Raw genomic sequence first — 16,463 nt, 5'->3', positions numbered from 1 at the left:
CTTACGGGGCTGGTATAGTAGAGTGTAGCTTCTGTAGTGTGGTAGTGAAAGGGTTAAAATATGTATACTCAAAATTAGATTTGAGTGCTTTAATTCTGAAATTAGCCGTCAGGTGCGAAGACGTGGGCCGCGCGCGGGGACCAATCCAATGTTGAAAATGTGCTCTTCGTCGGGGCGACATAGCGAACTGTTCTGCATGTTTTTCCATTGAGTTTATCTTATTGGGAGGGAAAACCCTTGCAGGGTCCGTGTACGTTTTGATAGTTCGTTTTTCGTTTCAAACGGAAATACGAAAAATAGAACGGAAATACGAGGTGTTTCCTATTTCCGGTTGAAAATTAAATCGAAAAAAAGGGGAAAAACAGAAATACAGAGCTGTTTTTCGTATTTTGGTGTCAGAATCAAATGAAAAAAAGGAATCAATAATGGGCCGTGTACGTTTTGATAGTTCGTTTTTCGTTTTTGATGTGAAGAATGGAGAACGGGACCACGTGACAAGTACATTTTTCAATGTAAAAGCCATGCACGATCTAACGTTAACGAATGTATGTATAACGTTATGAATAAATACATAAATACATGCATACAGATCTATACCAGGGTAACGTTATGATACATACATTTTTTGTTTTGTGCATTTCATTTAGACATTATATTTTATGTGAAGTAATAGCCTAATATGGATATTATAGCCTGTGTGGTCCGTGTGATTGATTGATTTTTTGATTGATTGATTGATTGATTGTTTGATTGATTGATTGATTGAAAACTTTATTAACAGATTGCAGAATGGGTACAATACAGTGAATGAATGAATGAATGAAAACTTTATTTAACAGATTGCAGAATGGGTACAATACAGTACGGCTCAATACACACAATTGTTAAGGGGATGCAGACCTGAGAAAGACGTTTGTCTTGTTTCCATCAGGGTCCCCCATTTTCAATTCATATAGACATTTATGACATACACAACATACATGACATTTATGGCATAGGGACATATAGGTATTTAGTACTGATACATTTGTGACATAAACGGTATTCAAATATACAGTACTGTTACCCCTAGATCCTGACAGAGTATATACATATGATGGGGAGGGGACTGTACATTAGGAGGGGGTGGGTGGGTGGGAGAGAAATGTACATACGGCGGGGAGGGAATATATACATGCGGTGGGGAGGAGACTGTCTATTAGGAGGTGGTGGGGGTTTTGGGCATTTACGGTGGCCAGTTTCGAATTGCAGCCTCCCGTAGGTGCTCTTTAAGAGCGGTTTTGAATGTGGGTAGGGATTCACATTCCTTTACAGCTTTGGGTAGGGCGTTCCACATTGATGTGGCATAATTGCGAAACGTGTTTAGTCCCTTGTTTGAGCCGAATCTGGGTTTAACATGATTTGTTGAGCTTCCTTCACTGACCTTTGGGAAGTATTTTGACATGTACATGGGTACCTTAGTCGTATAGTGTATCTTGGCCCATTGCAAGTTGCTGTACTCTGTCGTCTACTCTAAGCCATCCTAGGTTGTCAAAGTGGGCAGGGGTGAGGTGGGTTCTGGGGATAAGAGAGGAGATCCGGTACAAGAATCTAGTTCGTTGGTTGACTTTTTTTATTATCTTGGATGCCATTTTGTCACAGGAAAGATTTGCCTCTAGGATGGAACCCAGGTAGGTAATGTCGTCTTTCCTTGTGACAATATTGTCACCCACTGTAACTGAGAAGCCGTCGGTCTTGCTGAGTTTGTTATTTGAACCGAAGAGAATGGACTCTGTTTTGCCCATGTGTAATGATAGTTTGTTATCAGCGAGCCATATGCAGATTTTGCCTAGATCCGAGCTGAGGGTTTTTTCAACATGCAACATTTATGACAACCTCGATTCTTGAATGGATCAATAAGCCGTGACATAGTCGACAAATCATATTGATTTGCAGTAGGCAGGCTTTTTATTTGATCAACAGAAAAATAATCGTAACTACATATAATCTAGGTATTTTGGCGCATTAGTATAGCCTCCGGTATTTCATCAGTGCAATACAGAGCCGCCGCGCCTGTATGCCGTTACTTCTGTGTATTCTAACGTGCAGTAAAATATTACATGGACTTTGTTAACTGTGTAAATACACGTACACTACAGTAAAGTGTGGAAAAACATAATTATCTAATCTAAAACTATACTTACAGAAACTGACCAGCAGGTGTCGCACTGTCAATTATTATTATATGCCACATAATTATGCCATCACTCACCCAAATGTGCTTTCTTTTTCCTCAGAAATTTATATTTGGTCTAAAGACTGAGTTTCCACTGTGCTGTATGCCTTTGGAAGATACTCTCCCAATATGCCTTTGGAAGATACTCTCTAACAAAGTGTTATTTTTCTGTTGATCAAATAAAAAGCCTGCCTACTGCAAATCTATATGATTTGTCGACTACCATCTTTCCCAATATATTTTTATGAAGTAGTTCCACATTTGTACATGTTGACTATGATATTTTGGATAAAAACTCAAACAACCACCAGGCTGAGTAAGCGCTCCTCATCATGGGCCTAACGCACTCCATGAGCTAGCTTTCAGGTTTAGGTCTTGCTGCTGCACTAATCAACTATAATTTACTATATGAATACTCTTTATATTTGTATGAATTGAAATGATACACACAGTCTACATGGAACAATGCCACTGTTAGGGAAACATCTTAGGCAACCTTCACTGACATTGATTATGCTTTGCAAAGTCACTAGTGCCCCCTGCTGGTGGATACAATATTGTTATACAAGAACACAATTACAAATAAGAACGCCGTTTATAGTTTATAAATGTGCGTTGAGAGAACAAAAGAAAATATCAGCAAAGTGTTGACTCTCCTATAATCAAAAGACAGCCCGTATGCCGTGACATTGTATTCGCAATGCCGTGACCCGGATTCGAACCGGGGTTGCTGCGGCCACAACGCAGAGTACTAACCACTATACGATCACGGCGAGCTACCGGGGCTGGTGAAGAACATGGTGGGATGTTGGCTTTTTGAAACTCAGTTACCCTCAGTCTGCTGTGCTTTATTTTGAATGTGCAGACAGAGGGTAAATGCACGTCAAAAAGCCAATATCCCACTATGTTCATTATGTTATGCAGTCATGGCTATTTTCCACATGTGCTTACAGCGAATGAAAGTCAAACTTGTTAACGTAGCGTTTGCTGATTGATTGATTGATGGATTAAAAACTGTATTAACAGATTGCAGAATGTGTACAATACATTTACATGTACAATACATTTTGGTAAACTGTTTATGAGGAAGAAAAGGCTGGACTACAAAAAAGGTATTCTAGCAAGGAAGGCTGGACTACAAACGAGGCACGCTATGAAAACCAGAGACAAAAAAATGCTCTGAGTTTCATAAACGTCAGTCAAAGCTTACCAAAAGCTCAAGCAGTGAACTCCAAGCCCACGTGACTGAACTCAAACTGCAAAGAAACAGACTAAGAAATGAAGTAAACTCCATGATCAAAACTGCAAAAAAGAATTTCATCAATGACAAAACTGAGGAAAACAAAAATAAACCATGTGAACTTTGGAAATTACTCAATAATCAACTAGGCTGCAGTAAAAAACTTAAAACCAGATTTTCAAACATAAACATAAAGACGGACTTCACGCTCATCACAGACAAGCTGGATGTGGCCAACTACTTAAACATTTTTCTTCACTAACATAGCCACAACACTGGTAAATAAACTACCCACCCACTCAGGGCTTTTTGGGGTAGAACACATCATAGCCTACTACAGCAGCCGCCATCACCCCAATCATCACACACATAATAAACCTCTCCATAAAACAGGGACACGTCCCCAAGGACTTCAAAATTGCGAGGGTGACCCCTCTGCACAAAAAGGGCAGCAAATTAGACCCAGGCAACTACCGCCCTGTTTCTATTCTCACCTCCATCTCGAAAGTCATGGAAAAAATAGTCTACGAACTGGTCGAAAAGTACCTAGCGGAAAAAAATCTAATCTACGAATTCCAATCTGGCTTCAGAACATCCCACTCCACTGACACATGCCTTCTCTATTTGAATGACCACATCAAACAAGAGGTGGACGCAGGCAAATACTGCGGCATGGTCATGCTGGACCTACAAAAGGCCTTTGACACGGTCAATCACTCCATTCTGATTGACAAGCTAAAAGCAATTGGTTTTGATAGTCTATCAGTGAGCTGGATGCAATCCTACCTTGAGGGGAGGGAACAGATGGTGGAGGTAAACGGTACCCTATCCCCCCCCCTCACAGTGAGCTGTGGTGTTCCACAAGGAAGCATACTAGGACCGCTACTGTTCCTAATTTATGCAAATGACATGTCGTCAGGTTGTGACTGCAACTTGTTCCTGTTTGCGGACGACTCAGCCCTGCTGGTCTCTGACAAGAACAAGTTACAGGTTGAAAAAACCCTCAGCTCGGAACTAGGCAGAATCTGCATATGGCTCGCTGATAACAAACTATCATTACACATGGGCAAAACAGAGTCCATTCTCTTCGGTTCAAATAACAAACTCAGCAAGACCGACGGCTTCTCAGTTACAGTGGGTGACAATATTGTCACAAGGAAAGATGAAATTACCTACCTGGGTTCCATCCTAGAGGCTAATCTCTCCTGTGACAAAATGGCATCCAATGTAATAAAAAAAGTCAACCAACGAACTCGATTCTTGTACCGGATCTCCTCTCTGGTAAACAAGAATACCCTGAAGACTCTGGCAGGAGCACTCATTCAGGGGTACTACGACTATGCTTGCACCTCATGGTACCAAAGCACCTCAAAGGCGCTAAAAACTAAATTACAAACATCTCAAAACAAACTGGTCAGACTACTGCTTGACCTTACTCCTAGAACCCACCTCACCCCTGCCCACTTTGACAACCTAGGATGGCTTAGAGTAGACGACAGAGTACAGCAACTTGCAATGGGCCTGGTCTACAAGATACACTACACGACCAAGGTACCCATGTACATGTCAAAATACTTCCCAAAGGTCAGTGAATACCACGATCACAACACCAGAGGGAGCTCCACAAATCATGTTAAACCCAGATTCGGCTCAAATAAGGGACTAAACACGTTTCGCAATTATGCCACATCAATGTGGAACGCCCTACCCAAAGCTGTAAAGGAATGTGGATCACTACCCACTTTCAAAACCTCTCTCAAGGGACACCTACGGGAGACTGCAATTCAACACTGGCCCCTGTAAATATCCTAACCCAACCCCCTCCAATGTACAGTCATTTACCTAGTATGGTTTTGTCAATAGTCCAATGTACAATTTTGTTTGTTTGTACAGTGTCTCCCCCCCCCCCCCCCCTCAATGTACAGTTTTGCTTGTATATACAGTGTGCCCCCCCCCCCCCCAACCACCTCCAATGTAGATTACCCAGTATGGTTGTCAATATCCCAGTGTACCCAACCCCCCCCCACCCAACCTCCTCCAATGTACAGTTTCTACGTCAAATGTATATACTCCCTTTTCCTGACTCCTTCTGTATCACAAACAGTACTGTATTTGCAAATCTGGTATGTCATAAATGTATAGATGTAGCAGTACTGACTATCTGTATGTCATGTATGTCATATATGTCCTGATGAATTGAAAATGGGGGACCCTGATGTAAACAAGACGAAAGTCTTTCTCTGGTCTGCATCCCCTTAACAATTGTGTGTATTGAGCTGTACTGTATTGTACCCATTCTGCAATCTGTTAATAAAGTTTTCAATCAATCAATCATACAATAGCCTAGGGGTCCACAAAAACGATTTCAAACTAGAAATGGTAACAACAGCTGAGGTACTCAAAAAACGGAGTGCCCTCCAACCTAACAAGGCCACTGGCCATGTCAATATCCCCTCCAAATTCCTCAGAGACTCAGCAGCCGCCATCACCCCAGTCATCACACACATAATAAACCTCTCCATAAAACAGGGACACGTACCCAAAGACTTCAAAATTGCGAGAGTAACCCCCCCTGCACAAAAAGGGCAGCAAATTAGACCCAGGCAACTACCGCCCTGTTTCTATTCTTACCTCCATCTCGAAAGTCATGGAAAAAATTGTATACGAACAGGTCAAAAAGTACCTCGCGGGAAAAAATCTAATCTTCTAATTCCAATCTGGCTTCAGAACATCCCACTCCACTGAAACATGCCTTCTCTATTTGAACGACCACATCAAACAAGAGGTGAACGCGGGCAAATACTGCGGCATGATCATGCTCGACCGACAAAAGGCCTTCGACACTGTCAATCACTCCATTCTGATTGACAAGCTAAAAGCAATTGGTTTTGATAGTCTATCAGTGAGCTGGATGCAATCCTACCTGGAGGGGAGAGAACAGATGGTGGAGGTAAACGGTACCCTATCCCCCCCCCCTCCCAGTGAACTGTGGTGTTCCACAAGGACGCATACTAGGACCGCTACTGTTCCTAATTTATGCAAATTACATGTCGTCAGCTTGTGACTGCAACTTGTTCCTGTTCGCGGACGACTCAGCCCTGCTGGTCTCTGACAAGAACAAGTTACAGGTTGAAAAAACCCTCAGCTCGGAACTAGGCAAAATCTGCACCTGGCTCGCTGACAACAAACTATCATTACACCTGGGTAAAACAGAGTCCATTCTCTTCGGTTCAAATAACAAACTCAGCAAGACCGACGGCTTCTCAGTTACAGTGGGTGACAATATTGTCACAAGGAAAGATGAAATTACCTACCTGGGTTCCATCCTAGAGGCTAATCTCTCCTGTGACAAAATGGCATCCAATGTAATAAAAAAAGTCAACCAACGAACTCGATTCTTGTACCGGATCTCCTCTCTGGTAAACAAGAATACCCTGAAGACTCTGGCAGGAGCACTCATTCAGGGGTACTACGACTATGCTTGCACCTCATGGTACCAAAGCACCTCAAAGGCGCTAAAAACAAAATTACAAACATCACAAAACAAACTGGTCAGACTACTGCTTGACCTTACTCCTAGAACCCACCTCACCCCTGCCCACTTTGACAACCTAGGATGGCTTAGAGTAGACGACAGAGTACAGCAACTTGCAATGGGCCTGGTCTACAAGATACACTACACGACTAAGGTACCCATGTACATGTCAAAATACTTCCCAAAGGTCAGTGAATACCACGACCACAACACCAGAGGGAGCTCCAAAAATCATGTTAAACCCAGATTTGGCTCAAACAAGGGACTAAACACGTTTAGAAATTATACCACATCAATGTGGAACGCCCTACCCACAGCTGTAAAGGAATGTGAATCACTACCCACCTTTAAAACCACTCTCAAGGAGCACCTACGGGAGACTGCAATTCTAACCCAACCCCCTCCAATGTACAGTAAATGTCCTAACCCAATAATACACAAGACCCTCTTCTTAGAACCAAGTAAGGCTTTGTTGATAATCCAATGTACAGTTACCCCCCCCCCCCCCCCCCCACTTGCCTACCCCCCCCCCCCCCCACCTACCCAACCCCACCCCACCTCATCCGATGTACAGTTTCTTCATCAAATGTATATACTCTCTTTTTTTTAAATCTTTTTGTATCACAAACAGTACTGTATTTGTAAATCTGGTACGTCATAAATGTCTGGATGTAACAGTACTGTCTATCTGTATGTCATGTATGTCATATATGTTATGATGAATTGAAAATGGGGGACCCTGATGTAAACAAGACGAAAGCCTTTCTCTGGTCTGCATCCCCTTAACAATTGTGTGTATTGAGCTGTACTGTATTGTACCCATTCTGCAATCTGTTAATAACATTTTCAATCAATCAATCAATCAATAAAATGGTGGAGATCAGATTTCTAGTTTTGATTTTGTTTTTACAGCGATTGGAAATATCTTTTAAATCAGATTACCGTTATTCCGTTACAAAACTGGTTAAACACTAATAAACCCGTCTGTATCAGATTCATAATCCGAGTACTGATTAGTGTAACTTCCTGGAACTCCTGGAACTTCAATAAAACACATAGCATCATTTAAAAGGCCGATACCAGAGTTGATGACGGGGTTCAAAAGGTGATAATTAGTTTGAGCTGAATTCTTTATTACCTTTTTAATGTCGCCATTAGCAGGCCATTATCAGATTATAAAACTCAATCACGAGGCTGCTGAGATTGCTGACGCTGTACAAAAATAAGATCACATTATCTTTCATAATTTATTCTTAGAATTCTTAGAAACTTCATAGCCACGTAAGTTTAACTGCTTCTTGAGTGTTATAGGCTGGGAAGTGAAACAGCCGGTGTCTTAAACACAAACACGCACATCATCATACATAAGAGTGCATCATCATACAGTACATAAGAGTGCATCATCATAAATAAGAGTGCACCAACATACATAAGAGTGCATCATCATACAGTACATAAGAGTGCATCATCATACAGTACATAAGAGTGCATCATCATACAGTACATAAGAGTGCATCATCATAAATAAGAGTGCACCAACATACATAAGAGTGCACCAACATACATAAGAGTGCACCATATTACATAAGAGTGCACCATCATACAGTACATAAGAGTGCACCATCATACATAAGAGAGCACCATAATACGTAAGAGTGCACCATCATACAGTACATAAGAGTGCACCATCATACATAAGAGTGCACCATAATACGTAAGAGTGCACCATCATACATAAGAGTGCACCATCATACGTAAGAGTGCATCATCGGGAGCTCCCGTAGCTCACCGCATATCTTGGCGCTATTTCTGCGTCGGGGAAAACCGTGCTCGTCACGGATCTGGGGGACACGAGTTCGATTCCCGGACCCGCCGTCATTTCTCAGAATGTCTTCCCCTGCTCTACATCCCATTTCAACCTGTTTCTGTCGGTCATGCTTGACCAGAAAAGCGATAGTGCATCATCATACAGTACATAAGAGTGCGTCATCATACAGTACAGTACATAAGAGTGCACCATCATACAGTACATAAGAGTGCACCATCATACAGTACATAAGAGTGCACCATAATACATAAGAGTGCACCATAATACATAAGAGTGCACCATAAAGAAACAAATACATAGACACACGCTGCGAGTAACACAGTTGGAAGGAATTAAGGGGATAAATAAACATCACATAGAAAATAAAGGGGAGGAAAAGAGAGTAAGAGGGGTACACAGAGGACGCCACACGTTTGTTTGGGAGGAAGGAGGGACATTGGAACATGTGAGCCACATTGAGAGAGACCTAGGAAATGGGGATCTTGGGACAGAAAGAAAGACACAGCGCGCTTTTGACGAGGAGCTCGACAGCACTAAAAACAGCAAGAAGGCTGGACAAATACGACGAGCGGTTGGGGGCAAGGGTTTCAGACCCCCAAGCCGTCAGGAGGAGGCCTCTCACTAGGAGAGCAGTTACTCCTCACCCACCAGCAGGGGACAGGGGGGGACACAGGGACCCCCCGAACGCCTTGGGAGCACTTTATGTAGAGTTTATGTTTTTTATTTATGGTAATCATTATATGTATTCGGTGAAGAGAGCGGAGGCTACAACCGGAGGGGGAAATAAGTGTGACATGGGGGGGAATGACAGACGAAAGAAGAAGAAAGATGACAAAGGTTAAAGGTATAAAAATGATGTCGTTAAACGTTAATGGAATGAATAATCCGATAAAGAGGGGCAAAGTGATGTTGAAATGTAAAAAAAGTGAGATGCAAGTGATTTTTTTGCAGGAGACACATTTGATAGCACAGGATCATGAGAAACTGAAAAGATTTGGAAATGAAAATGCATACTATAGTTCCTTTAAACGGACCCTGAGGAGAGGAGTAGCCACGTTAATCAAGAACACAGTCAAATTTGAATTGATCAAAGAAGTAAGAGACAAGGAGGGGAGATTTGTTCTGGTGAAGGGGAAAATGGAGGGTCAAATGGTTACGTTAGTGAATGTTTATGCACCCCCAGAGAGTGAGAGGAATTTATATGAGACCATTTTTGATATGATAGTGATGGAACTAGAAGGGATATTGATATGCGCGGGAGATTTTAATGTGGTACTGAATCACGACTTAGACACCACGAGTACTAGGAAAAGATGGCCACAGATCAGCAGATATATGAATATTCAAATGACGGAAATGGGAATTACAGACGTTTGGAGGGGGATGCACGCCATGGACAGGGAATACACACATTACTCACACCCACACGTGACATATGCGAGAATAGACTATTTTTTGATGATGACAGGGGACAGTTATAGGGTACGGGAGAGCAGAATAGGAGTAGCGGACATATCGGATCACAGCGCCATATATCTGACAGTAGATCTAGAAGGGAGACGGAGGAACACGATCTGGAGACTAAATGTAGGAATACTAAATAACAAGGGGGTGGTGAGTCAGATCAAGGAGGAGATAGCCAGGTATAAGGAGGAAAATGACAACGGGCGGTAAACCCGAACATTCTATGGGACACACTGAAGGTGGTGATAAGGGGGAAATTGATGGAGAAGACAGCAATGCTGAAGAAAGCCAGAACGGAGACATATGATAGGGAAGCTGAAGGATCTAGAGGGGAGACACCCGATATCAAAAGAACAGGAAACGCTCGGAGAAATCAAATAAGTAAAGGCCAGGATAAATAGGGAATTATTGACGGAAATAGAAAAGAAAGCGAGGTTTATGAAACAAACGGGTCCAAAAGCGACCAGACTGTTGGCTAGGAGAATCAGGACGCAACAGAAGTTAAACACGATACACACAATAATGTATACAAAGACTAATGAAATATTGAGGGACCCAGCTGAAATAGAGAGGGCATTTAGAGAATACTATGAGAAACTATACACACAGCCAAAGGCAGCGGGAGAAGAGGAAATAGAAGCTTATCTGGAGAAGCTAGAGTTACCATCGATAGGGAAAGAACAGAATGAAGAATTAAATAAAATAATTACGGAACGGGAACTGGAAGAGGCAATTAGTAGAGCTAAAAACAACAAATCTCCGGGGAGCGACGGATTCCCATCGGAATTCTACAAGACATTTAGAACAGAATTAACACCCATGTTAGGGGCGGCATTCAGACACACGATGGAAGAGGGCAAAATGCCCCCCTTGTGGAAGGAAGCCGTAATCACCACGATACCGAAGGAAGGGAAGGATAGAGAATTATGTAGTAGTTTCAGACCTGTGTCCATACTCAACGTGGATTACAAGATGTATACATCAATAATATCAAAGAGATTCGAGACGTTTATGCCAGACATTATAGATGAAGATCAAACTGGATTTATTAAAGGGAGACAGACACAGGACAACGTGAGAAAGACATTACACATAGTGGAGGAAATGCAAAAACAAGGTGGTAGTGCGGTACTGATTAGCCTAGATGCAGAAGAAGCATTCGACAGTGTGAGCTGACCTGTTCCAGTCACTACCGATACAAATACCACAGAATCAATTCAGGGAGTGGGACAGACTGATATCGAGGTTCATATGGGCGGGGAGAAGACCACGGGTCAGATATAAAACACTACAACTACCAAAGGAAGAGGGAGGGATGGCAGTACCCAGCCTACAAGATTATTATTATGCAGCACAACTGAGAGCAGTGACGTGCTGGTGTAACGACAGATATGAGGCAAGATGGAAAGACATTGAAAAAGAAGGGGAGGGATACAAGATACAAGCTCTGGTGGGAGATAGGGAACTATTCAAAGAAAAAGAGGGACTGTTAGATCCAATCACCAAATGCACCTTGACCATATGGAACAGAGTAGTAAAAACACACAAATTGGAGAAGCAGTCAGGGGTTCTAAGATGGGTAGCACATGACAAGAGATTCAAACCAGGGAGGTTGGACCATGGATTCAGAAGGTGGGAGAGGGGGGGGGGGGGGGGGGGGGGGGCAACAGCGATATGCAAAATGATAGAGAAGGGGGAAATGCAAACACTACAAAAATTAAAGGAGAAATTTGGACTAGAAAACAGGGACCACTTCAGATATCTACAGGTTAGAGACTACTACAACAAAGAAATAAGGGGGGCCAAAGACGAAGAACAGAATGGAATAATCAAGATGATAATATGGGCATACGAAGGGGGGCATGGAAGAGTAATATCAGCAATATACCGGGCTATAATGAACAGCAAGGGACACACGACCGATTACATAAGGGAGAAATGGGAGAGAGAACTAGAGATAGGAATAACAGAGAAGGAATGGGGTAACATATGCGAGGTACAACATTCAACAACAGGATCGAGGATATGGAAAGAATTTGGATGGAAAAACATAATCAGATTCTTTATAACCCCAGAGTTGAAGGGAAAATATGCACCAACACAAAGGGCATGCTGGAGGATGTGTGGGAAGGAGGGGGCAAACCACACACACATATTCTGGGGATATCAGAAGCTGAAGGGGTATTGGGAGGAGATAGGGGAGGCAATGATCAGAATATTAGGATACGGGTTACCACAAACGGGACTGGTGCTTTACTTAGGGGACCTGACACACGAGGGAATACAAGGGGGGGACAAGTATTTAATAAAGATAATGTTGATATCGGCCAGAAAAGCAATAACGAGACTGTGGTACAAAGACCCACCGACAATAGCACAATGGGTAGGAATAGTAGAGGAGATACAGGATATGGAGAGAATAACACACATGCTGAGAAAAAAACAACAAAACACATTTGTTCAGGCAGGCTTTTGATCATACATAGGCGCCTTTTCTTGCCCTCACTGTTCTATAGTTTTGTTTTAATTTGTGACTCATGATTTTATCCAAATTCTTTTATTCTACTTTTTCTATCTGGTTTCACTGTTTTTAACTGCTGTTTGTTTGTTGTCATTTATTTCTGATTTGTTTTATTATGTTTTTATATTAAGCTGTAGTGTAAAGCACCCTGTGCATTCGTGCTGTGAAGGGTGCTATATAAATAAAGGTCATTCATTCATGCTGAGGCTACAGGAAGAGAAATTTGGGGAAAGATGGGGAAAGTGGGAGGATTATAAGGGGAACGAAAACGACATCACAAAGGAAGGAACAAATGAAACACAAGAGGGCGAAGGGTAAAGGAGGAAAGAGGTTCAAGGAGGGTCTCTGAACCCATGTCACACACTTAATGTTTTCTATTTTATTTTTGTTTAAGATATGACAATTGTTTTATGTTTTTTCCACTTCATTATTTATGTATGTGAATATTTGCTTAAGTCAATAATTTTTTTTTCCGTCTTTTTGGGTATTACATTTTTTCTTTATTATTTATGTCTGTTTAATAGTGTTGTTGATGTTATTGTATATGTTGTGTTGTTTGTCTATAAATGTTCAATAAAAATTTCAGTTTAAAAAAAAAAAAAAGAGTGCACCATAATACGTAAGAGTGCACCATCATACATAAGAGTGCACCATAATACGTAAGAGTGCACCATCATACATAAGAGTGCACCATAATACATGAGTGTGCATCATCATACATAAGAGTGCACCATCATACATGAGTGTGCATCATCATACATAACAGTGCACCATAAGAGTGAATCATCATACTTAAGAGTGAACCATAATACATAAGAGTGCACCATCATGGGGCGGCTGGGTGGCGCAGCGGACATTGCGCTCGTCACCAACGCAAGAGACACCGGGTTCAACTCCGGCTGTCGGCGTTGCCTCCGGCTTGGGCCAGCCGTCATACTAACTCAATTGGCAGAGTTAGCGGGTGGAAGTCGATGGGTGGTAATCTGGACGTTGTGGACAGCGACTCCTACAGGTCGGTTGGGGACGCCTGCACAGCAGAGATAGGAAATGGCGGGGGTAGTGTGAGCCTCCCACACGTTACACCTCGCCAATGAGAGTCCGCGCTGGCAGGTGAAAAGATGTGACAGGCTGTCTCCTTGTGTATCGGAGGGGACACGTGATGCAAGGCTTCTATCCTCCCTACAACCGGCCAGTGGGGGGCATATGCGAGCAACGTTCAAGACAGGGGAGGGGAGAATTGGCACAGTGGAATTGGGATGGGAGGAAAAATAGAAAAACTAAAAAAAAAAAAAAAGAGTGCACCATCATACATAAGAGTGCACCGCCACCAACAACAAACACATACCGGTACATAAGCACCCCGACACACTCTCGTAGTCAGTCAATCAAGTCGCCCATTCACAGAAAATATAATTATTAGAAGGAATGTTGTACAAACAAACCCCAATTTACCCTTTTCACATGGCAGCCATTTTGCTCTTATGTCACGCTCAGGTGCGTCTATACTTTCCGTAGCCGCATTTCTGCAGGACGCTCTCTGATTGGCCACTGACTGACGCTCTCCGATTGGCCACTGACATGTTTGCCCAATCGCGTGACGAGCTGTGTCTTTGCCCATTTCTGCGTCGAACAGCCTGCAAACTACCTGGCGTTCTATCGCCATGCTCTAAGACAAACTCTAACCTTAACCAACTTCTAAAGAGTGCCTAAGCTTAACCGTCGAAAGAACTTGCCGTCACGCTCTAAGACAAACTCTAACCTTAACCAACTTCGAAAGAGTGCCTAAGCCTAACCAGTGTAGAAACTGACGTCGGCCAATCAGAGAGCGTCCTGCAGAAATGCGGCTACGGAAAGTATAAACGCCGCTCAGGTTGGGCTGAGCATGACAAAATGGCCGCCACATGAACATGGTCAATTGAATAATGACTAAATATTACATAATTACAGTGATAAAAAAATTTAAGAAATTTACAACATGTAATATACACAGTATGTACAGTGATCTGGATGTGAAATGGAGTCTATTTGAGGGACAGCAGGTTTAACAAGCGGGTGAAGCCGTGAAGCTCCGTCTCGTCGTTCTCCTCGGGTTCGTTGCCCCTGGCAGCGGTCATCTTAGACACACACTCTGCCTTCCTTGTGAAGGGACCGCCGTGCTCCTGACGTGGAGGCTGCTTGCCGCTCGGGACGTCTCCCGCGCTCTGAGCCGGGGTCCCTTCTCGTCTCTTGACCGTCCCTGTGGGTTTCCTCTTGGACAGTTGGCAGGACGCCACCAAAGGCTTTCCTATGTCCAGCTGCTGGGTCTCTTTGAGGCGCAGCACACTGTCCGTGTGAGTGTAGTGTAGGTCCACCTCGATCAGCAGCGACCCCTGAGAAAAAGATCCAAAACAGGAATTCACATTATTGATGTATCACATTCAAGTCAAGTCAAGAGTCAAGTCAAGAGTTTTATTTGTCACGGCATACAAGTATACAATGAAATGCGGGGGGTCTTGCCCGCAACGATTGTGCATAATACAATAATAATAATATAATAAGAATCCAATAGAACGACATTGTGCAATAATACAAGTAATCAAAGTAGGGCATATCGGTATATGTACATGAGTTTTTACAGAGCATGGTAGGACATGCTAGGTCCTGTGATAGTGCAATACACTGTTAGCTACGGATGAGGCACTGGGTCTTTATGTACACTGCTATACAATGCTATACTGTTCAGAAAATTGTGTTGTCTATTTTATCTACTTGTTGTATCTATTTTATCTTCATAACTCTTTCTTTGTGATTTATTGTATTCTTCTTGGGACCATGTTGGAAACAAGTCGACAGACTTTCACATGTTATCCTTGTACCCCTTGTTTTTATACTATTGTATACAATTGTATGTACTAAATAAAAATAAAATCAAATCATATTATACAATCTCAAGTTATACTATACTATTCTTAAAGTGACCTTTCCTTCTGTAAAGTGTCCATAAGTGTGAGCGTGTGCAGCATGAGTGTGTGTGTGCTCATGTTAAAGTGGCTGCTAGTGTGTGAGCGTGTACAGTGTGTGTGTTGTGTGTGTGCTCATGTGTGCTTGTGTGTGGAGAGTTCAGTGTTCAAGGCTCTGATGGCCTGGGGGAAGAAGCTGAGCCGAAGTCTCTCTGTCCTAGTTGCTGGTGTTCGCAGGTGTTTGCCTGACCGCAGCAGCTTGAACAGGCTGTTGTTGGGGTGGTGAGGGTCTTTCATTATTCTGCAGGCTCTGGATTTGCACCTCTTGTTATATAGGACCTGCAGGGGTGGTAGTGCAATACCTGTGGTACGCTCGGCTGAGCGTACCACTCTCTGTAGGGCCTTCTTGTCCTGTGCCGTGCTGTTTCCATACTAGGCAGTGATGTTTCCAGTCAAGATGCTCTCTACAGCTCCGGAGTAGAAGGACTGGAGTATCTTCCCAGATACTCTGAACTTCCTTAACTGTCTCAGGTGGTAGAGGCGCTGCTTCGCCTTTTTTACTACCGAGTCTATGTGTGTTGTCCATGTCAGATTCTCTGAGATGTGGACCCCCAGGTACTTGAAGCTACTCACCCTGTCCATGGTAGCCCAGTTTATCCTCAGTGGTGTGTGTGTCCCCTGCTGTCTTCTCCTAAAATCCATGATCAGCTCCTTGGTTTTA

The 16,463-nt window shown here is 42.8% G+C and overlaps 1 protein-coding gene across 1 annotated transcript in view; it reads right to left on the bottom strand.

Moving 5' to 3' along the window:
• Positions 1–13,398: 13,398 nt before the first annotated feature.
• The window catches only part of malt3 (MALT paracaspase 3), a 66,466-nt gene continuing 63,401 nt past the window's right edge, over positions 13,399–16,463 (bottom strand). Inside the window, exon 15 of the mRNA XM_084335628.1 lies at positions 13,399–15,172. Within this exon, the coding sequence (XP_084191754.1) occupies positions 14,825–15,172 (348 nt within the window). The 3' untranslated portion in view covers positions 13,399–14,824. The remainder of the gene's footprint in view (positions 15,173–16,463) is intronic.

Source organism: Notolepis coatsorum (assembly GCF_963971535.1).
Source record: "Notolepis coatsorum genome assembly, chromosome: 18".
Taxonomy (NCBI): domain Eukaryota; kingdom Metazoa; phylum Chordata; class Actinopteri; order Aulopiformes; family Paralepididae; genus Notolepis; species Notolepis coatsorum.
This window is presented reverse-complemented; position numbering and strand designations above follow the sequence as displayed.